The 24,146-nt window shown below is 43.6% G+C and overlaps 1 protein-coding gene across 1 annotated transcript; it reads left to right on the top strand.

Moving 5' to 3' along the window:
- On the top strand, window positions 1-23,580 carry dicer1 (dicer 1, ribonuclease type III). Its single transcript, XM_023394729.2, has 27 exons — window positions 1-198; window positions 302-464; window positions 568-698; window positions 990-1,124; window positions 1,262-1,422; window positions 1,696-1,864; window positions 2,652-3,124; window positions 3,362-3,494; window positions 4,423-4,665; window positions 4,812-4,966; window positions 5,062-5,194; window positions 5,293-5,368; window positions 5,486-5,625; window positions 6,053-6,232; window positions 6,322-6,535; window positions 7,407-7,560; window positions 7,675-7,857; window positions 8,400-8,505; window positions 8,871-9,046; window positions 9,400-10,165; window positions 11,411-11,563; window positions 13,341-13,976; window positions 15,637-15,892; window positions 17,474-17,742; window positions 18,851-19,013; window positions 19,152-19,227; window positions 20,173-23,580. The coding sequence occupies exons 1-27, from the start codon at window positions 85-87 to the stop codon at window positions 20,336-20,338; spliced, it is 5,724 nt and encodes a 1,907-aa protein (XP_023250497.1). The 5' UTR covers window positions 1-84; the 3' UTR covers window positions 20,339-23,580.
- The last annotated feature ends 566 nt before the right edge of the window (window positions 23,581-24,146 follow it).

Below are 24,146 nucleotides of genomic sequence, written 5' to 3'. Positions count from 1 at the left end.
TGTGAAAGGAAGAGGAGAATGAAATGAGATAAAGTGGAACGACTGGAGGAGCCCAGCCCCCCCTTACCTCCACCGCTTTGAAGCATGGCAGGCTTACAGCTTGTCACCCCTGCTACGTCACCCATGGGGCCTTTCTTTGGTCTGCCATGGCAGCAGGAGGCGATCCACGACAACATCTATACACCTAGGAAATATCAGGCAAGGAGGCTTCCAGCCACATGCATGTGTTTACTAGTTGCTTGATGTGAAGTATACACTGTCCTTCATCAGTCCTGTGTGTAAACCTGAACCTCCTCCACAGGTAGAACTTCTTGAAGCAGCTCTTGAACATAATACTATCGTCTGCTTGAATACTGGCTCAGGGAAGACCTTTATTGCAGTACTTCTAACAAAAGAGCTCTCCCACCAAATCCGTGGACATTACCAAGGAAATGCGAAGAGGACTGTTTTTCTGGTGAACACAGGTACTTGAAGTGCCACGCAAGTGTCCATGATGTTTCGATGTTTCTATTTTTCTCTTGCATAGAATATGAAGTAATTAAACTTGAATTCTTCCACGTCGTCCAGCTTCGTCTGTAGTTCAGCAAGCAGCTGCAGTCAGGACTCACTCTGACCTCCAGGTGGGAGAGTACACAGATTTGGGGGAAACCTCAGCATGGACTGACCAAAAGTGGAGTGAAGAGATAATCGAGAATCAGGTGAGAGTTTTTAATGCCTCTATGTTGTGACTGTCTCACAGCAGCTGATCCCACAAGCCCTCAGCTCCGGAGCAGAAGCAACATCAATGAAAGTGTATATTCCTGCAATTAATTCTGCACATGTTCAATGTCATTAGAGTTAGCTTGTAAATTTGAGACAAGACTAGGTCTGTAAAAAGCATATTCTGTGTAAATGAAGTAGAACCTGTCGAAGGTTTAACTCTGAAAAGTGTCTCTTCAGACCTGCACTGAATCACACTGTTGACAGTAAGACTGTTTTCTCTCCTACAGGTGCTGGTCATGACCTGCCACATATTCCTGCACGTTCTGAGGAATAAAATCTTACCGTTGTCTAAAATCAACCTGGTGGTTTTTGATGATTGTCACCTGGCCATCACAGACCACCCCTACTGTGAGATAATGAAGGTGAGGATCTGCTCTCAGAGGGAAACTCATCCTTTTTCCTAACCGTCATATAAGAGACATGTGAATGACGCAGCTCTCTCTCTCTCTCTCTCTCGCTCTCACTCACTCTCACTCTCACTCTCTCACTCTCTGTGCAGCTATTTGAAGGCTGTTCATCCGGTCCTCGTATTCTGGGTCTCACGGCCTCCATTCTCAATGGAAAATGTGACCCATCAGAACTGGAGCAGAAGATCCAGAATCTGGAGAGAATCCTGAACAGCAATGCTGAAACTGCCACTGACCTTGTGGTCCTGGACAGGTACTGTCAGCCCATTTATTTACACTCACTGAGATCAGCAGTTTGAGAACCACTTAGACCAACAGTCATGAAGCTCAAAGTCACTGAGATCACATGTTTCCTCATTAACTGAATCTGCTGGAGTTTATACATTGCTGACACATGATTGGCTGATTGGATAATACATGAATAAGCAGGTGTACAGGTGTTCCTAATAAAGTGCTCGGTCATGAGACTGCCACTGTAGGTGTGTGCTGAGAGCTAACCCCTTTTGGGTGTGTCGACCTGTTTCAGATACGCCTCTCAGCCCAGAGAGGTGGTGTTGGACTGCGGCCCGTACTTGGATAAGAGCGGCCTCTCCTCCCGTCTGCAGGTGGAGTTGGATGAAGCGCTCCACTTCCTGAACGACTGCAACATATCTGTTGCCAGAGAGGACCGTGATCCCACATTCATCTCCAAACAGGTCAGAGCAACACTCCATACTCTTCATACTTTAAGATGTTCAGTTTTCTTCATGTCACATCAGAACTGTCTGAAGTTACTGCTGATGCAGTTTTGACACTTCCTGCTGCTGTTAGCAGAACTTTGTCAGCAACACAAGAACATATGGACATATTTGATCAGTTGGTCAGTTTTAGCTTGACTTTAACTTAAAGCAGAACTGGCCACAGTGATCTTCTAGATAAAGAACTACAGATTACAGGCTCTACTGCACAAAGGCTTAGTCCTACCCGCAGCAGCAGCACCACCAAACCAAAATGCCCAAAAAACAGACTGCTTACCTATGTTTCTCTGATAACTTATGAACCAGATGTTCAGGAGGTTTTCATCTGGGTCAAATATAGAGTTGAAAACCACCAAGGTGTAAAAAGTGTATGTGACTTAAAACTAGATAAAAGTCAATGTTGAGCTTCTGTCAGACAAACACACTAACACATGATCATAGAGGATATGATGTCACTGACAGGCGACCAATGACACAGAGCATTACCGTCACCAAAATCACAGATTTCTCTGGTTTGAAAATTGCTGGAAACATTTGGTAAAATGTAAGAACACAACTCAACAACATGAGTTGAGGAGAAGTTGGTCTGAGTTTATTGTAGTGACAGAAAACAGAGTGATGTGACCAGTCAGATGTTAAGTGCAGCAGAGGGTTGTGTTTGAGTCAGTGATGCCTTGATAGTCCCTAGGATCTCAAAAACTACTACCCATCAAGCTGCTGCTTCCACGGTCCCTGTCCCCTCCAGGTCCTGAGTGACTGCCGGGCCGTGCTGCAGGTGCTGGGGCCCTGGTGTGCAGACAAGGCAGCGGGCATCATGGTGCGGGAGCTCCAGAAGTACATCAAACACGAGCAGGAAGAACTGAACCGCAAGTTCCTGCTCTTCACTGACACCATCCTGCGCAAAGTGCACGCCCTGTGCGAGGAGCACTTCTCCCCCGCCTCGCTGGACCTGAAGTTTGTCACCCCCAAGGTCCTGCGGCTGCTCGAGATCCTGCATGAGTACAAACCCTTTGAGCGGCAGCAGTTTGAGAGCGTGGAATGGTACAACAACCGTAACCAGGACAACTATGTGTCCTGGAGCGACTCAGAGGATGAAGATGAAGATGAGGAGGTGGAGGCCAAAGAGAGGCCTGAGGCCAACTTCCCCTCGCCGTTCACCAACATCCTGTGTGGGATCATCTTTGTGGAGAGGCGTTACACAGCTGTTGTCCTCAATCGGTACGGTCATGTCTTCATGTTGTTTGGACTTTCAGGACACATGTTGTGATTTCCAAATATGCATGAAAGGCATTTGTAGCAAATTAACCACAATTTTAAATACACTGTTTATAACAGAATTCAGAGGCCTGCCTCTGCATGCGCAGAACATTTTACATAATGAATGATAATGAGAAACTGTACAATCTCCCCGATGTGTTATCTTTGGCACACACTCACTCTGTGTTTGTTCCTCAGTCTTATCAAAGAGGCAGGGAAGCAGGACCCAGAGCTGGCTTACATCAGCAGCAACTTCATCACCGGCCACAGCATCGGCAAAAACCAGCCACGCAACAAACAGATGGAGGTGGAGTTCAGGAAACAAGAGGAGGTACACACGTCCATGTTCTTGTTTCACACACTCTTTGTTCTGAATGTTGTTGGTGGGGCTTGTTGACATTTGGTTCAAAATTTGTGTTCTTAAAGTGATAGTCCAGGCAAAATCCCCCTCTGTTTTATTTACTGACTGTTTGAGGCTATTCTTATGAACAAATAGCTGTTTAAAAGAGTGCAGTTTTCCAATTTTAATTATAACTTCCATAATTAACAGTATTTAAACAGGCTATAGCAAATTAAAAGGTGAAGCTGGGGACTAACCCTAATGACAACTGTCACTGGCAAATGTCAGGTGAGGTCAGATGCGTACACGAACTGATGAAGCCTCTTGGATGAGAGGTGAAACGTCTTCACAGACAAATAACCTAGTCCAGTTGTTTTCGATTTACAAAACTCCTTTAGGATACTATGACCTGGACAAATGAGAATATACACAGGCTGATCATAAGAAGATATATTTGTGGGCGGGGCTTAGGGCGTGGCTGAGAGTGGTGACTGCTTTGTTGTGACATCACAAAGTTCCAGAAGCTCAGTTTCTGAATACAGGCTGGATAGTTAGATATATACTTTATTTATCCCCTAGGATAAATTCATGACTGAACAGGCTGTGTGCATTTCTCTGTGGACTGAGCGCTTTGATACTTTCACAGTATTAATATAGAACATAGACCTGCTTTATAATCAACACATGGATATCTACCTTTAGATTATATGGATCTTCAATTCTGTCAGCTGACCAAACAGAACTAGTTAATATGCTGCTGCTGTGCATGATCAACTGAACTCAAGGTAAGTTTACTTGTAGGTTGACAAGCCAGTGACAAAACAGTGAGGATCAATGGAAGAGCAGGAGGCGGCTGCACCATTGGGTACTGACCAGCATGCACCAGCATCTAAACCCACCCCCCCCATTCCTCACACAGGTTCTCCGCAAATTCCGGGCTCATGAAACCAACCTGCTCATCGCCACCAGCATCGTGGAGGAGGGTGTGGATATTCCAAAGTGTAACCTGGTGGTGCGGTTTGACCTGCCCACAGAGTACAGGTCCTATGTCCAGTCTAAAGGCCGAGCCCGGGCCCCTGTCTCCAACTACATCATGCTGGCTGACAGTGAGAGGACCAAAGCCTTCGAGGAGGATCTCACCACCTACAAGGCCATAGAGAAGGTGCGCTGCTCTCTCTGTACCGTGTGACGTAGTGAGTAGTCAGAATAATGTCAGGAGTCATTCCTAATGGATGTTACGTTTGTAGAAATAGATGAATGTTGGAAAGTGAATGAAATATTGATGACAATCATTTAACTTTTGAGCAGATCTTGAGGAACAAGTGTTCAAAGTCAGTGGAGGTGAGTGAATTCGAGGTGGAGCAGGTGCTGGATGATGACAACATCCTCCCACCCTACGTGCTGCGGTCTGAGGACGGAGGTCCCCGGGTCACCATTAACACGGCCATCGGGCACATTAACAGGTGCGGTGATGTTTCTTCAGTCCTCAGTTCACAGAGAACACGAGCACAGATCTGTCAGCCTTTTAATGTCACGTCTCTTTGACTTTGGTGCTCAGGTATTGTGCTCGGCTGCCCAGTGACCCGTTCACCCACTTAGCACCCAAATGTAAATCTATGGAGATGCAAGATGGACGCTTCCAGTCTATGCTCTACTTACCCATCAACTCCCCTCTGCGAGCTCCTGTTAAGGTGAGGGCCATTGATTTCATCGGCGTGCACTAATATGGTGTAAATCTAGATGTCACTTGAGTTTTACTCATTTGATGGACGTGTCTGTGTTTTCACAGGGTCCTACAATGACCTGTGCCAGACTGGCAGAGAAAGCAGTTGCACTTGTATGCTGTGAGAAACTCCACAAAATAGGTAAAGCCACAACTGAGATGTCACAAATGCACGATGAGGAATATTTACTGTCAGCGTCTGCAGACCTTTCACCTACATCTGTTTTTGGCTAGTTTATCTTGCTTCCTCTCTTCCCAGGTGAGCTGGATGATCACCTGATGCCGGTGGGGAAGGAGACGGTCAAGTATGAGGAGGAGCTGGACCTTCATGACGAGGAGGAGACCAGCGTCCCAGGCCGGCCCGGCTCTACCAAGAGGAGGCAGTGCTACCCTAAAGCCGTAAGAAAGTCTTTGCCAACAGCAGTATGACTGTGGAGCTGTTAGCAGTAACTATAATGCAGGGCTCCAGACTGCGACCAAAATAAACACACGTGCAACTATTTTGTGTACAAGTGAAAATTACACATGGTAGCATATATGTGAGTGCATGATCATTATTCATCAGGCTGTTTTGGTGCCCTGTGTACTGCGTTGTAGTTGAAAGTAGCAGTCAGTCTGAATACCTACACTTTCATCAGAACGCAGGTGCAGACAGGGACAGGCAGAGACTCAGAGCTAACTCAATACCATAGTTGTGGTATGATGGCAATGCTACGTTGTGTGTGTAGTGTAGGCAATGAGGCCTGTCTTAACTGAAGTGTCTTAAGTGTTTAAAGATGTCTGAAATCTCCTGTAGAGTTTTGTAAACAGTTTCTTCCTCCTCCAGATACCAGAGTGTCTGCGGGACAGTTACGCTGTGCTGGAGCAGACTTACTATCTATACGTGATTGGGATGGTCCTCACCACCCCTCTCCCTGATGAGCTCAACTTCCGCAGAAGGAAGCTCTACCCACCGGAGGACACCACCAGGTGCTTCGGCATCCTGACTGCCAAACCCATACCTCGCGTACGTCACCTGGTTAAAACCGCCCTCTGTTCTTTGCGAATGTCTTTTTATTGGTCATTGATGGTAAACGATGCTTTCCTAATGTCCAGATCCCCCATTTCCCGGTGTACACCCGCTCGGGTGAGGTGACCATCTCCATCGAGCTGCAGAAGTCCGGTTTCACGCTCACCGCGGCCCAGCTCGACCTCATCACCCGCCTGCACCAGTACATCTTTTCCCACATCCTCCGTCTGGAGAAACCTGCACTGGAGTTCAAGCCCACGCTGGCTGACTCGGCTTACTGCGTTCTACCTCTGAATGTTGGTGAGTAGAACAACACCTGGTCAAGCTGGGTGGATCACGTTTGTTGATTACTGATTACGTTTAGCCCTGGGCGTCATGAGGGAAATCTCATAACTCACGGTTCAATATTGCAATAACGATAGGACTTGTGATAAAGAAACAAATATTGAAGTGTGCATCACAGTTCCCGTGTCTTCTTCTACTGTTGTGCTAGCTATCCTCACTGTCAGCTAATGAAGCCCTCAGTGTGTGGAGGCTCATGGTGAGGTTGCAGTAGTGAGACAGTGGAGGTTCACTCATCAGGTGTCACTGCATAATGTTATATTTATCTTAACTCATCAATACAGAACGGCTTATCCGGCTCTTTATTGATACTCATATTGGTTCTTATTAATATTCTTAAAGAGAATAAAATTTTCACAGGATTAGAATAAATAAAATTAGTTTCTAAAGCAGCAACAATAATGTTTACAGCAGCAGAGTCACTGTGTATAAACTCAGTGATATCTCTATGGAAACAAGAGTAAAATGTCAATAAGCTAAATAGTATTCCTGACGTGAAAACAGTAAGTGAAGCTGAATGAAGAACAAAGACAAAGGTCACTATCGGCCATCTCCTCCGTCCTCCTCCCTCTGCTGCAGGTAACATTGCTGAGTGGGGGATGGGGTGGAGCTGGGGGTGTTAGAGAACATTCAGCATAGTTTTTTTCCGGTTCATTTGGCTCATTGCGACCTCATGGTGCGTGTTTCCCTAATTCATCGTTTCATTCTTGTGATGTGTTTATTGCACATGTTCATATTGTGATGACAATGAAAATACGATTTATCAGTAAGCACTAATTATGTTCTCCCGTTATTTCTCTCTACTCTGGCTCATCACTCATCACGTCAGTTGGGGACTCCAACACACTCGACATGGACTTTAAGTTCATGGAGGACATTGAGAAATCTGAGGCCCGCACTGGCATTCCTACCACTCAGTATACCAAGCAGAACCCCTTCACCTTCAAGCTGGAGGACTACCAGGATGCTGTCATCATTCCAAGGTACCGCTGCACCGCATGACAGTACTGGACTTACCTTTACTGAGAAGTGGATCTTTGTCAGACAGCGCAGGAACTGTTTTAAGGTTTAATAACCTCCTCTGGTCCTTGTCCCAGGTATCGTAACTTCGACCAGCCTCATCGCTTCTATGTAGCTGACGTGTACACAGACCTGACGCCGCTCAGCAAGTTTCCATCGCCGGAATACGAGACTTTTGCTGAGTACTACAAAACCAAGTACAACCTGGACCTGTCCAACCTGAACCAGCCGCTCCTGGACGTAGACCACACCTCCTCCAGGTGAGCAGCACAGGCGTCTTGCCAGTCGCCACCAGTCTTTATCTCCTGCAGGCTAGAGGCTTTCGGCTACTAGCATAACACACATGACTCTCTCACTGAACTGTCAGATAGTCAAGTTGCATTGTGGGTTATGTAGATGCCAGCTTTTGAGAAGGAACAAGGTGTGGAATAAAAGCGAACATGTCTCTGGCCCTGCTGCATCGATTTTTATCCTTTTAATGCCTCTGCACCACAGACGGGTTGTCCGTCTGTCTCATCCTCATGGGCATGATATCTCAGTAACGCCTTGACACAGTTTCTTCAAATTTGGTACAAGCACTCACTTGGACTCAAGGATGAACTGATTAGACTTCAAAGGTCAAGGTCACAGTAACTTAACAAAACACTTTTTAGCCATAAGTCAAGACTTCACACATCAATTATAACAAGATTTCACACAGGCATGTAACCTGAAACCTGTCTGAATGGTTTACAACCGTGAGGTGGCAATAGTGAGTTTGACTAGTATTTTAGTCTAACAGTGCAATTCTCTTCTCTTGTAGATTGAACCTGTTGACCCCTCGGCACCTGAACCAGAAGGGCAAAGCTCTGCCCCTCAGCAGTGCAGAGAAGAGGAAGGCAAAGTGGGAGAGTCTGCAGAACAAACAGGTTTTTCTTTCTTTCTTATTGACTGTGTGTGTCTTTTTATCCAGATCTGATTTTAACTGGTGTTTCTGTTTACATGCTATTCAGATCTGCTAGTTTCTTTAGCACTTACCGATGTATTCTGTCTCTCCTGCTCTCTCTCCTGCTCTCTCTGGCATGTTAAAGTAGCATTTAACCTTTTTGTTTCATTGTGTATGAATCTGTGTGATGAAATGAATTTCTTTATACAAAGCTGCTGTTGGTATAAACTTGGTGTGTGTGTGTATGTATATATATATATATTGTGTGTGGATTGAGTTCCAGCTACATCACCTTTTCATTTCTGCACTGTAACAGTCCCAGTCTAACAGGAGCGTTGTGTTTGACAGATCCTGGTTCCAGAGCTGTGTGCCATCCACCCCATCCCAGCCTCCCTGTGGAGGAAAGCAGTGTGTCTACCCAGCATCCTCTACCGCCTCCACTGCCTCCTGACCGCCGAGGAGCTCAGAGCCCAGACGGCCAGTGAAGCTGGAGTGGGAGCCCAGACCCTCCCCCCTGATTTCAGGTCCCTGCTCCACACACACCACATTGAAACATGAGTGAATCGTTTTTTAAGAATTAATACATTTCATTTATTACAACTGCTGAATCTGGAAAGAGCAATGGCTACACTCTTATACTGGAACACAACAGTTTGTCAACTGTCAACCACATCAGCTGATGAATGAAGTCCAGGCAGGTGTCCTATATGGCACAAAATCCATAAGTACTTATTTATCCCCTTACACATATTGGTCCAGTGACCTGTGTTGATAGTTATGTGTGTAAAACAAGTAGCTCGGTCGACCATTAGTGTGTAGACTTGACCGAACCAGTGTCCCATCAGTCTAATGTAGACGGTCTCCTCTTGGTTTGCAGGTATCCAAACCTGGACTTTGGCTGGAAGAGATCTATTGACAGCAAAACTTTCATCTCCTGTCCTGAGTCCTGCAGCGAGGATGGTGAGGGTCACTGTAAGCACCAACAGACTGTAACCCTCGACCACAGCTCCCTAACACAACCCAGTAGTCACCACTCTGCCCTGCCTGAGCAGGGGCCCGCCACGGCCCCTGTGTCAGGAGACGCCACCTGCACCAGGAACCTAATTAACGGCACTGCCCTTGTCGCCGACTGTGACGACAGTAACCACCAAGACGAGCACCTTCACCAACATGACAATTGCCAACGCTCCCAGCCCGGCTCGCCCGGGCCGCGGAGCTCTGAATCAATACAAATCACTACCTCAGTTCCTGTGCAGCCCCCTCACAGCTTGAAGAAGCCCAGCTCCAGTCCTCCGCAACCTAGTGACGAATGTACACCTGGGAGGACCTCAGACCACACAAATAAAGCTACCTCAGTCTGCAGCCGGGCAGCCACGGGTCCCAATGCTCCCACAGCACCTTCTCCTGACCTCGCCACTGGCCCCCAGCACAGAGCCCAGACGGGAGACTCCCCCAAAAGCCTGGGGCCCAACCCGGGCCTCATCCTGCAGGCCTTGACCCTATCGAACGCAAGCGACGGCTTCAACCTGGAGCGGCTGGAGATGCTCGGCGACTCTTTCCTGAAACACGCCATCACCACGTACCTGTTCTGCACCTACCCCGACGCTCACGAGGGACGACTCAGTTACATGCGCAGCAAGAAGGTGAGATGACTTATTGATAGGAGATAACTGTGGTCATCATGGACAGTTTGGACACATTTAATCAACCTTCTATGAGCGTTGTGCTCATAGAAAGATGTGTTTCCAGCCACGTCTCATCACTCTCTTTAGCAATACGTTTGTTCAGTTGTCATGGAGATTCTTATCACATGACATTAGTATGACGTTCTGTACCAGTTTGTAATGAAACTGTAATGAAATCAATAACTTCAGAAGTTCGTTGTTGATCTTGGAAACAGCTGTTGACAGATTATTCTACTTTCAAGTACTTTTAGTAGCAGTTTTGAAGCTTTCAGTGAAATCACATGATGTTCATCAGAGTTGCCATGGATATGTAGATGTTTTCTTTTCTAAACACTTGAGGACGTCTTTTTCATGTTGGTTCAAAGAAAGTCTGAAGAACTGTGTCATTTGTCTCTGATTACAGGGAAAACAGACGTTGTTCAGAGACAGAAAGTAAAGTAATAACAACTCATTTCTTTGAATTTTTAAAAACATAACCAGGTTATTATATTTTAGTTACATTGTTTTGTTGAGTTTACAAACAGTTTTTGAGTTTGAGTTGAAAGAGCTGCTACAAACAAAAACCCTGTCCTGTGCAGGACAAAAAACCTTCTGTAGGAACTGGACCCCGGACTAAATTTAGTTCCTCTGTGATGGTTCCAGGAGCTTAAAAAGCCGCTGTCCTGGGGGGTAGTTCTTTTTATTGGGCAGTGCCACTGAATCTACGTACAGTGCACGTTCAGCAGTGTGTTTGCCTGTAATTTACAACCACACACCAAAAAAACAAATGTAAGATTTGTACACGTTCAGCTGCTGTGCACTGACTGTAAGACTCATGGTTACATCGGCAGGTTGAATTGATTGATTGAACATACCACCAACATACTCACTAGGAAAACAAAGGAACTATGAGAGCTGAAAAGTAGTGTCTGTTACTTATTTTGTTCATATAAAGTATTAAAGCTAACAACAGCAACTTTAGTGCACCATCTTTGACTACTTAAGATGCGTTCAGGCACAGTATTGAATTGTAGGTCACCTGCATTTCGGATGCGCTCAGAGTCCATCGCACAATCGCTGTAATCATGTGCGTAAAGGGAAAGATAATAGACTTGATGTGTAAAATACCAGATGTTAGGCCTCCTGTGTTGAAACGCTCAGGGCGACAGTGTGTTACAGTGTGTAATGATAATGTGTAAAGGTGTTGACTTGGCTCTTCTCCAGGTGAGCAACTGTAACCTGTACCGTCTGGGGAAGAAGAAGGGGCTCCCCAGCAGGATGGTGGTGTCCATCTTCGACCCCCCCGTCAACTGGCTGCCTCCTGGCTACGTGGTCAACCAGGACAAGAGCAGCACCGACAAACTGGATTCAGGGGAGGTGAGTAAGACTTCCTGCTAATGTCACACTGCACACTCCTTCACCTCACTGCTGCGTTCACCTGTCTCTGCTGTGAGACTGAGTGTGCAGGTGCTGGAGTCGCACATCTGCATGTTGAAGGGTTAGACACAAGTTTTTAGGGTGTGTTGATGCTTTGTGAGAGCCCACGCAGCACAGCACAGTTAGTTTTGGTTCTGTTCGTTAGTTGAGTGTTATGATGATGTCAGGCCACTAGAGGGCAGGCTTCCACCTCGTCTGACAACGCTTTATCTTCCACAGCCTGTAACCCCCTGACCAAACATACATATAACAGGATTAATGTTGTAAGTGAAAATAAAAAATATATATAAGATGTTGATGATGTGTGTAGCACTTACAGTACAAGAAAAGCAGCTCTAAGTGCATTGATATGAAACAACACAGTTACAGGTTTAAACAAAATGTAGTAAAGAGAAAGCAACATGAAACGGGATCGATGGGCTCTGCCCACACACCCAGTGAGTCTCATCCCCATCACATACAACAACAACATCATTAATACACGTTCAACAGGGTTGTATATCATGAGATACTAATAAAAACAGATTCACTGGTACAGTTCATCTTTTTTTTTTTTCTTTTATCTCGGGTGTGTTGTTGCTTGTTCTGGCCCCAGATGCTCAGTCAAAAGAAACAATGGTTGAATATTAATATTATAGTATTATTTAATAACCATTATCATTAATATTAACTGGTCTCTTTTTTTGTTTGATTAATCAGTTTAATCTTTTAGTCTAAAAAAAGTTCATATTTGCTAATGTCTTCAGTCCAAAAGGTATTTATATAACATATAGATTATATAAATTGTATTTATATATAATTTATTTATAAAACCTAGAATTTGCTGCAGATGGATTTTATATCAGTTGACTCATCGATTAGTAAAGTTGCAGCTCCAGTTAAAAGATGATGGTTTAAACAGTGTCCTTCCTTAGTGGGATGAAGTGTTAATGATCTTTTTCCCTGAAACTCAATATTATGTTTTTATAAAACTGAAATAATTATTTCTGACTTCAGTGCCATTTATTTCATGTGAGGCTGGACCCCCCAAGAATGTCTGATCAAGTTTCTTTATGATCCCGATCCGATGCTTCTATTTGCCTAATCGTTGGTTAGGTTGGATATATAACAAATAAACGGGTTAAATCACAACCTCCTCAGTGTAGATTATGATTTAATAACAACCTGTGTGTGTTGTTCCAGTTGTGGTGTCAGAATTCAGCCACTCTGGCACGTCCTTTATTGTGCACAAAATGTTTTCACTGTAGAACTCAGCTGTGGTAACAGGGTAACACTTAGGCCGACACCAAAGTAGACTATTTGATCTGCCTGGTTCTAGCTGATACAGATCCATTCAAATGTCTCAATCAGCTGTGATGGTGACCTTTAGGATCTGGATCAGGACTTCTCTAGTGTTTACACTAAGATACACTGTGACACATCCTGATTCAAGCTCAGACAATTATTATTATTGTTAAGTAAGATGATGTTATAACATTTGGGTATTGCAGTTGTCTTCATTCAGAGCTTTTTTTTTTTTACCTGACCTGTAGGTAATGATTGATCATTTATAATTGTAACAGATGCTCTTAACCACAGTGGAATAGCAGCTCTGAGTCATGGCTTTGGTTTGGCAGTATCTCCTCACACAAACAGTCAGCTCATGTTGGTTCCCCTGCAAAACAAAGGTTATTTTACTTGAACACTTCTCTCTTTCCCGTTTGTCTCGGTCGTCCAGGCCAAAGAGGAGCTTCTGGCCAATGGGCGATCTGAGAACGACTTTGATGAGGACGATGAGGAGGTCGAGGAGGTGGACGAGGACGGTGAGGTGATGCTGAAGGACGAGCCAAAGGATGAGGTCAACATGGAGGACGATCTGGAGTACTACAAGGAGCACATTAAGTTCATCGATAACATGTTGTTGGGATCCGGTGCTTTTGCTAAAAAGATCTCCTTAAGCGTGTTCCCTCCCTCCCCCACCCCGGCCTCTGGTTCCTCCCCTGCCATGGAGTCTCCATACGAATGGAAGGCCCCCAAGAAGCCTCTCCATCCCACCACAGCCCACTACCCATCGGAGCCGCCGCCCAGCGGGCCCTCGGCCGAGGAGTTTGACTACAGCTCGTGGGACGCCATGTGCTACCTGGACCCCAGCAAGGCGGGGGAGGAGGACGACTTTGTGGTGGGCTTTTGGAATCCGTCGGAGGAAAACTGCGGCGTCGAGCTCGGCAAGCAGTCGATCTCTTACGACCTGCACACGGAGCAGTGCATCGCAGACAAGAGCATCGCTGACTGTGTGGAGGCTCTGCTGGGCTGCTACCTGACCAGCTGTGGAGAGAGAGCTGCCCAGATGTTCCTCTGCTCACTGGGCCTCAAGGTGAGTCAGGACCTCCCACTGTTCTCTCGATAATTCAATATTCGATGCAATGAAAAAGCTGGAATAAATGAATGAACACAGGCACTAATGACTAGGAACATGATGGTACAAACTGAATAATTTTTGTGAAACGAGGAATGAATAGTAGTAGCATCACTAACAAAGCACAACACATTACATATTCTGTAACGTGTTGTGCTTTGTTAGTGGTGCTACTATTCATTTAGGTCAACACACAGACAGATATATGCAGAGCCACAGATGTCACAGAAAAAAGTAATAAAGCATTTCCTCAATTTCATAATTGAATGGGCATTAAAAACAGGACTTGTAAAAAGAATTTATAAATGAACGATTAATCCACCAATAAATACCCTAGATTTAAAAATGGATTTACAAAAATAGCCTAAAACTCTCGTTAAATACACCATTTATGAATACATTTATTAATTCATGAATAAATAATAGAATTTAACAAACTATTTTGAAAGGCATTTTAAAAAAGGGAAAACATTCCTTGATTCCTTCTTCAATTTCCATTTTCCAGCTGCTTTTCCTTTTCCTATTAGTGAATCCATCATTCATTCGTCATTTAGCTTCTCAGTTTAGCCTTTTTTGTGACACTCTGGGCCTTCAGTGCTGGTGAAACCCACTGGTTAGCTCTCTAACCAATCAGAGAGCTTGTTACATCCCATGACCAACTGGGATCGTTTAGCCTGGTTTTAATCCAGGTCTATATTCCTATTGAGATAAAAATAAGACCATGAGAACTGAAGTTATTTATTGATGGATGAATCGTTCATTTATAAATTCTTTTTACAATTCCTATCTTTAATGCCTATTAAAATATGAAATGAAGGGAATGCTCTATCAATTTTCATACAGATATCGTAGCAGGTGGGATTAGCTAAATCTAAGGGTTTAAAGTTGAATTCATAGACCAGAGATGCACAGAAGATGAGTGTGAACACCACAGCAAGGACACACAGATACGTTTTAAACAATGTATTGAATTGCAATAATATTAGATTGAGTAATTAAATGAATGAATGAATGAATGAATTAAATTGAACAAACACACAGAACACAAAAACAGGCCTTTTTCAAGTCAATTAGTTTCCAAGTGTTCAAGGTTCAATACATTCTGAGTGGGAAAGAAAAAGGCAGGGGGGTAACAAGATGAAGATGAACACACAAGTGACACAGGAACGTCATGGGTGGAGGGGGAATTGTTCTCAACCTCGCTGATGAAACATTTAAAAAAAGTTGTGGACACATGTAGGCTGATGTTGGGGGTGAGACAGAGTTAATGGTATTGATTAAGATCTTGGGATTATGGGAGTTGTTAGTGATGAGGTCAGAGATGTATTTCGCTCTTAATATCTTTACTGCCTTTTCATGATTGTAATGAGTGACCGTCAAAATATATTTGAAGCTCATCAAGCTTGGATTTCAGCTCTGCTTTTCTGAGCTCTCACCTGAGGGCTCCAGTGGTTTCATTAAGACGGATACCATCGGATACAGTCAGAGAGTGCAGGTGTTGATTTCTGCGCAGATACCAAACCTGGTACCCGGTCACTGCACCTGGCTGTTGTTCCCCAGCACATGACTTCATCTGCAGCACCGAAGTACTGAGAGTCTTTTTTATGTTTGACGACAGGTGTTACCGTTAGAGAGGGGCGCCCTGACAGGAGCGTTGGTGCAGAGCCGTCAGACCACAACCATCGACCTGTGCTACGGCTGGCTGAAGATCCCGCCCCGCTGCATGCTGGACCATCCGGACGCAGAGCGGACTCTCAACCACCTCATTTCCGGCTTCAAGAACTTTGAAAGAAAGATCAACTACACCTTTCAGAACAAGGCTTACCTCCTGCAAGCCTTCACCCACGCTTCCTACCATTACAACACCATCACAGGTTAGACCTCACCTCACATCTCACATCTCTGCTCTGTTTTACTCACAGTACAGTTCAGGTAATGTGTCTGATAATCATCTGAGGAAAAGAGATGTTGTGACCGTATTTCCTGCAACTTAGCTGGTTGGTGGAGGAAACAACGAGGAGGTTATTCTAGTTTTTATTTTGAAAAAAGTCTTAATTTCCCCAGAATTCATTGTACCACAGTTCAGCTTAAGATAGTCAGGAACTAAACTGCTTTGTGCAATGGATGAATTTAGACATAAATCTAAAGTTGGACTATTTGTTCTAAGATACAGTCAAAGTCTGTCTTTGTGGAACCAACTGACATGATTGACCCGACATCTGATCAGATGCTGCTCAATAATCTCAAAAACTTCCACCTATTCCGAGGGAGAGTTGAGTGGGGACCGTGGAGGGACGGATGCCGTGTAAGGTGAAGCAGACAGGTGGATGCTGGTGTTTGTAGCTGTGGTTTGTTTCTCTGATTTAGCCACCAGCAGTTGCAGCAGTGTCTGTTTACAGCTAATTAAGGTACTTGGAAAAAACCCTCAATGCTTGACTGCTGCTGAGTCATAACTCAAAACTGAACAAATAGTTATGTTTGTTTCCCATCACAAATAAACCTCAAACAGGAGCAGCTAATTCAGCAGACTTTTAATGGTGCCAAGAATAAACAGTAGAGTAAAGTTGTAGCCCACAGCCGACTCACTGAATCCATAAAACTACAGCCTGACTGAAACAGGATCTTGGACACTGATGTGGATTTGTTTGTCAGTCATTTTTTGATCTTGTAAAATGATGTTCACAAATAATTCCATTGTTAGTAGTTGAAAATCAACTTTTTTAAAACTGAAATAAAACTGTAGATATTCAAATTTGTACATGTGGGGGGGGAAAAAAAAAAAAAAAAAAACTACCAGTAGTGAGGTTACACAAAGACGCTGTGAAAAAACACTGTGAACAGATACAAAGCAAAAAACTACTGAAAACTGATTGGACGGTTTGTGGCAGTTCTGACATGTCAGTGATGTCACCACTGACATCATCTGTCACACAGTCTAATGTTTTATTATATTGTCTGTCCTGTTGTCGTGGACACGATATCAGAGTAATGCCATGATGGAACTTTTTTCAATTTGGCACAAACATTCACTATGACTCCAGGACAAACTTAGATGTTGGTGCCCAAAGGTCAAAGTCAGTGTGACCTCACAAAACATGGTTAATATTTTCTATAACCGGATAAACAGAGATGTAACCTTAAAACTAGTCTGAGTGGAGGAAGCGTACAACCACAAGGAGGCCATTCTAGTTTTTTTTTTATTTTATTGACATATCCAAATCTTTTCTACACACGTACAAGCTTTAACTCCTCCTGCAGGTTTATTTACAGGTTCACACAGATTTATTTACAACTACACACTTATGAATTATTTGTCAACATCACTTTACAAGATCAAGACTCAAAAAACCAAAAATCCAAATTGGCCTCAAACATCCTTATTTTTTCATGGTGCATTCAGGTTAAGTAAATGACTGGTGTGAAACTAGAAGCTGTCTGTTGTGCCTCCTCCTCAGATTGTTACCAGCGGCTGGAGTTCCTTGGTGATGCAATTCTAGACTACCTCATAACGAAGCACCTTTATGAAGACCCACGGCAGCACTCCCCTGGCGTGCTGACCGACCTGCGCTCGGCGCTCGTCAACAACACCATCTTTGCCTCTCTGGCCGTCAAGTACGACTACCACAAGTACTTCAAGGCCATCTCACCCGAGCTTTTCCACGTCATCGACGACTTTGTGCAGTTTCAGCTGGAGAAGAACGAGATGCAAGGCATGGACTCTGAGGTGAGTCCTGTTTCCTGAGAACAGATCCAGCATCAGTGCTGGACAACAGAGCCCTGCAGGGAGAAACTTGATCTTTGCTGTTGTAGCTGTTTTCCAGGATTCAGAAAAAATCTGCCTGAACAACAAGGCCGTCAGCTTTTATGAATTTGTTTCAATGATTTCAGTCCTGAAGAGAAAATGCAGTTGGATTTAATTTGCCTGGAAATGGCTATCTTGGCATCAGATCTGCTCTCTCTCTGCTTGAGATGTACTTTTCTGCCTTAAGGACAGCAGACACACACACACACACACACACACACACACACACACATGCTGCATGACACAGCTGAAGGAAATGAAGAGATATGCTGCAGGAACATGGCGCCGGTCCATCGCTCACTATTCATCAAAGAGAAACAACAACATGATGAAGCTGTGAATGTAGCAGCCTTTAAACTGTAGTGTCACTGCTTTAACAGACTGTGAGTCGGCTGAGAAATTTTTTTACAGTTTTTTTTGTTTTTGAAAATGTTTAAAGAACAACCAATCAGAATGTAGAGGTGCTCCACTCTAGAGAACACTAGAGAACTCAACCGTGTTAACTTTAGTTCCCATCAAACTTTTGTTCACAAGCACAAGGGAGAAGATTTTGATAATCACGGGGGCAGGTTTCCTCATCCTTTACAACATGTCCCTGTTTGAAAACAATTCATAAAAAAGGTGTCTGACACTGTAGGTGTTCCAGGTGAGTTGGTGAAGTGATGCCTATAATATTTTTTGTGAAGGAAGGAATTGCTAACTAGCGCCATAGCATGCAAAACATTTTTTAACATCTGATTCTTTCATATAGTGACATGCTGCAGTGTAAAAGAGGGCAGCGCTGCAGGACCAGCAGGAGTTTATTTCAGCTGATACTGATCCATTAAACTAAACCAGGACTGGTACCAGACTCCAGACGTTTCTACACTGCACATAGAATTTACCATGATCTAATTATTGTTTAACATTTGTTTCAAATGTTTAAATGTTATTATTTAGACAGTTCCACCACATTGATGTGGATTTTTTTTCACGTGAGGCAGCTGACAGCTTTGTGCATGTGTGTGTGTTTGTGTGTGTCTCTTTCCAGCTGCGACGCTCTGAAGAAGACGAGGAGAAGGAGGAGGACATTGAGGTCCCTAAGGCCATGGGGGATATCTTTGAGTCGCTGGCTGGAGCTATTTACATGGACAGCAGGATGTCGTTGGAGACGGTGTGGCAGGTGTATTATCCAATGATGAGGCCACTTATAGGTGAGGAGGAGCGGGAGCATGTTTGTTTGTGTAGTTTTTATTTTGGACACATTCAAGATGTCTTCCGCTTGTGTTGACATGTTGAAGAAATGAATGTTTATGATGTTGTCACCTCCTGACCCGTCTCCCCACTTACAGAGAAATTCTCTGCCAACGTGCCACGCTCGCCTGTGAGGGAGCTGCTCGAGATGGAGCCAGAAACTGCCAAGTTCAGGTAGGAGATCAGCTGATTTCTCACGGTGCTTGTGATGTGGAAAGGACAGATACTGAATTTCTTTCCTAACTTTCCTAACGATGCACAGAGGAAAAGTCCGACCAATCATAACAGCCTAAACTGGTGGTTGCATATGCATAGTCAACCCTATCAGGTCCAGTGTGATTGTATTTTTTGTAATGTACACATACGACAAACTTTGTATGACAAAAGTCGCCATGAATAATTGATGAGCTGTCACTGGTCTGAAATCAGCCAGTCACAGTGAGTTTCTGTTTTTGTCCAATCGTTGTTCAGTTACTGTCGGAACTGTCCGTCTGTCCCGCTCTCGTGGACATGATATCTCAGCAACGCCTTGATGGAACGTCTTCAAATTTGGCACAAACATTCACTAGAACTCAAGGATGAACCTATTAGATTTTGGTTGTGAAAGGTCAAGGTCACAGTGACCTCACGAAACATGATTTTGGCCATTTGAACGCAATATCTCAAACTCCTCAAGGGAATCCCTTTAGATTTGGCACAAAACTTCATTTGGACTCAAAGATGAACTGGTTAGACTTTGGTGGACAAAGGTCAAGGTCAGTGTGACCTCACATAACACTTTTTAGCCATTACTTAAGACTTCACAAAGAAGCTATGATAAAATTTCACACAAATGGTTCATATTTTATTTGACTCTGGATAAACAGGGATGTAACCTGAAACGAGTCGGAGTGGAGGAGGCAGACAACGAGGCTTAAAGTGATTCCTTAAGAATAAGATCAAGATAAGGAGAAAACCTTAAATTTTAAGGAAACCTTAAGGAGAAGACTTAAAGGTGTTTTAACTGTTTTTTATTTTAAGGAAATCTTAACTTAGACCTTAACTCGAGCTTCAGGCCCCTGGCCACTATCAGGTTAGTGTGTGCACAGTCTGACCCTGGTCCCTGTGCTCTGTTTGCAGCCCTGCAGAGAGAACATACGATGGGAAGGTGCGGGTGACGGTGGAGGTCGTCGGTAAGGGCAAGTTCAAAGGAGTCGGCCGCAGCTATCGGATTGCCAAGTCGGCGGCGGCACGGCGAGCTCTGCGCAGCCTCAAAGCCAATCAACCTCAGGTCCAAAACAACTGAGCTCCTCCTCCGAGCTCTCAGCATATTAGCACCGAAGCTACGGACGCTAACAGAGAAAAAAAAAAAAAAAGCAACGTCGGCTTCCCAACACAGCAACACGATGCTAGCCCTGTATCTTCAGCCTACGATGGCACAACCAAGGCAGCCAGGAACACTGTGTGGAGATGCAACAGAAGAAGCAGACTGATCTCACAACGGATTTCACATCGGATCTTTTTTTTTTTTTTCTCCTTTTTTTTTGCGCAAACACAATCTTTACTTTCCCTCTCTGCTTTGTGTAATCACATGAGTGCTTTATTAACGTTTAGTTAAGTGTTTAAAAAAAAAAAAAAAAAAAAGGTCAGGTCGCAGTGTCTGTTCCTCAGTGTTTTTTTTTGTTTTGTTTTTGTTTTTTTCGTTAACCTCTATGACAGTGAGATGAGGCTTATGCTTATTGTGTAGTATTAGATTGTACATAGTTCAATCAAAGGTGTAAATCAAAGTATGTAGGAAGAAAAAATTAAAAACAAAAAACGCTAAACTCCTCAGCCTGTGCACTAGTGCCAGTCAGTTTTAAAGCGATTTTTAAAACGCTAACGGCAGACGTGGCTAACAGATACCACTGGAACAAAAACCTGGTGGCACCTCTGTCTGAAATCTGTCTTGAAATGGTATTCTTAATAATTTTTTGCACTTATTCCATTAGGGTCTGTTATTTTGAGAATTGTGTGGTCACATTGACACCAAAATCATATTTGTAGCAAAGTATATAGATATATATTAAAAAAAAAAAAAATATTAAAGACATGAATGAAATTCTCGGCCTTCGATGCGAAGGCTCACCCTCGTATCCTGCAAGATGGATAGGAATTTCAACATTCCCAGTTACTGTAATTTAAACTAGTTTTTAAACCGCACTTGAGGTTGCATGTTCTTGTAGCTTACGTATAAACCACGACAGCTGGACGGCTTCTCTAAATGTTCTAAATCTATGGATATATCCAGAGCGCGTGCGAGTGACGTTAAGATGTTTATGGCATTATCCTGGTGATTCATATGTTTTGATACCAAGAGCCGAATGGAATTGAATCAAATCATTCTCTCGCACTAGATGTCTTTCCACGGAGCGACTCATCCGGTTTTGATATAAGAAGAGGAAGACATATCACACGTACAATATGCTGCAGACTTTTCTACTAATTGGATAGAACCAGAACCTTTTCAGATACAAGTCTTTGTGAAAAAAGGCCAATTCATTTCAACACACTAGTGTTCCTCACATCCCGTACCTACCAAAGCTATAGCAGATGTGACACTATGAGGTTGAAGTCAATTCCTAGGGATAAGGATACCAGCCTTTTTTTTTTTTTTTTTTTTGGTTTCTTTTCTGACAAATTTTTGCTTCTTGCTAAATGTCTTTTTGTTTCTCATCAATAAGCCCTTTTTTTCACTTGAATACCTCAGTTAATTGCATGCATTTTCTTGTCTTTTTTTTTTTTCTTTTTTTTTTTTTTTTTTTTTATTTTATTTTTTTGAAATCTGTTTGATGTGGTTGTCCTGTTCGTCAGCCATCAAGCTGTAGAGGAGAGCTGCGTTGTCGTCCCTAACCCTTCCCATACTTGAGGTGATGAGTTTTTTTTTTTTTTTTTTTTTTCTTGGGGGGGGCATAGGAAGTGTATTCTCTGCACATAACTCATTTTATTTACTCATTCATTAGCTCATAGTTTCATCAGTTGAGAATCAGTTTTTGAATTCTGGGTAAAGACGAGCAGACGAGGGTCAGTGTCTGCAGAGGTGTTATCAGATTGCACTCTTCAACTTTAGAAATAAAACACAGGCAGAGGGAGAACTATGGAATCATAATGCATTCACTTCAGTTAAACAATCTGCTGTTTTTCTGAATCAATGAGACAATTATCTCGTTATTTGAAAAAAACAACCAATTAAATGCTTTTTCTGAATTAACAAGATTATCTTAGTATTCTGAAAGAATTCTCATTTATTCAGAAAATAATTTTTTATGAAAACTTTTCTCTAAAAATCCAGTTTTCAAGTTATTTTCGTAGTTTTTCTGAATAAAATCAGAAAAACAGAGCAGAATTTTTTTTTTTTCTCAAGTGAATGCATCACGCTTCCGTAGAAAACACTTGTTTCGTCAGAGAAGACCTGAACCTGTGTGTCAGTGTCGCTCTCTCACCCGATCCCACCGTGATGCTTCTACCTCAGGGGACGGCGCGCTCAGTGCTCGTTAGTGGACGAGGCTGCAGTTCAACTACAGTGACACACTTTTTACTGTGACAACTGTAACACACACACACACACTTACACTGAGTCACGTCTGGAACTTCAACAGTTAGTGTCAGCACAGACTGGATCTGCATCAGACTCACCTGTCCAGACCTGTCACCAGAACATTGAATGTGTGTAATGAGTCCCTGCGCCCCCAGGTGGTCATTGTTTGTGGTTGTGACTTCAGCACAATATTACACTGAAGTGATAGGGGACCTTAAAGTTGCATTATTATTCTTATTATTATTATTATTTGTATTTATTTATTTTTTAGTCAGCAGCTCTGATGTGTTTTCCACCTGAAGTCCAGTCTTCAGTCAGACTTTAGCTCTTAGTGTTTGTGTAGTGGACACAGCCAAGATGCTAACATGTTAAATGTTGTGCAGAGCTGCAGAGCTGGTGATGAAGTCACTCTGTGACCCAGTCATGTTCATTTGAGGGAGTATTTATTCATGCAGCTTTAAGGTGACACGTGACTCAGGGTTTATGTTGTGTTGAGTTAGAATCTAGTGCTGAGTCATGTCAGTTATTTGCCTCAGTTAACAAGCCTGTGTTTCTCCTGTTTTCACTGATCTGAGACCAGGAGCTCCTCAGGCCAGACCCGGTCTAAACCCTAACCCAAGTCTCAGTTTGGATCTGATGTTTAGAGGTTCAGGGCGGCATGGACTCAAGTTCAACTTAATAGCGGTATTTGAATTGAAAGCTCCTGCGTTCACATTCATACTGCAGCTTTTAAATGTGTTATTTGAATTAGATTTAGTCTTGTGGATCCGGTCTTTGCTGGGACTGGTCTGTCCTGGTCTGTCCTGGTCTCTGGGTGCCAAACACTTCATATGAATTAGTGAAATCCTTCAGTTCAGTTGAGAGTGCAATCTGTCATGACTTCATCGTCTGACCCTCTGTAGTCCACCTACACCAACCCTGAAGTCTTTACACACACACACACACTCAACACACTAATTATCCGTGGGACGCGGGGGGGGGGGGGGGGGGGGGGGGGGGGGAATACTAAAAGAAGAATGTGAAATCACTCATACAGTGCCACGCCCACTCTGTTTTGTTTGTGACTGACGAATCACAGGATCAGAAATAATCTCGTCAGACACACGTGGCATCAGGATCCAACCACCTCGTTTTGTTTTTGTTTTTATTATACTGAGGAGGGAGGGGGTGTGTGTGGGCAGGGAGGGGCGGTCCTGCATTATTCAGAGCGGCCTACGTTTTCTCGTACTGGCAGATTTTCAGTTGTTTTTTTTTTTTTTTTTTTTTTTGTACATGTAGCACAATTGAGCATTGCACTTGGGCGCCATACTTTACCTCATGTCAGAGTGTGAAAGGGAGTGAAAGGTGGAGGACAAAAAAAAAAGAAGTGTATATATGATGCCGTAATGTTAAAGAGGACTAAACTTGTGGTTCAGTCTTTGCTGCTGTTTCAATCGCTGGTATTACACAAACTTATTTAAGAAGAGAATAAGGGGCTTTGGGAGGGGGAGACAAAATGTGCCTGCGACTTATCACCTGATAAATACACTGTAAAAAA

This window comes from Seriola lalandi, unplaced genomic scaffold, assembly GCF_002814215.2.
Source record: "Seriola lalandi dorsalis isolate HSWRI2012SDOR001 ecotype SW California unplaced genomic scaffold, Sedor1 jcf7180002054953, whole genome shotgun sequence".
Taxonomy (NCBI): Eukaryota; Metazoa; Chordata; class Actinopteri; order Carangiformes; family Carangidae; genus Seriola; species Seriola lalandi.
The sequence above is the reverse complement of the archived record's forward strand: the minus strand, read 5'-3'. Positions and strand labels throughout refer to the sequence as shown.

What these genes read in the sequence shown, in the direction of transcription:
- dicer1 (XM_023394729.2), top strand. Translation starts at nt 85, where the DNA reads ATGGCAGGCTTACAGCTTGTCACCCCTGCTACGTCACCCATGGGGCCT. An exon ending in GATGCTGTCATCATTCCAAG is followed by an intron (nt 7,561 to 7,674) that starts GTACCGCTGCAC and finishes TCCTTGTCCCAG; the next exon opens with GTATCGTAACTTCGACCAGC. An exon ending in GTTACATGCGCAGCAAGAAG is followed by an intron (nt 10,166 to 11,410) that starts GTGAGATGACTT and finishes GCTCTTCTCCAG; the next exon opens with GTGAGCAACTGTAACCTGTA.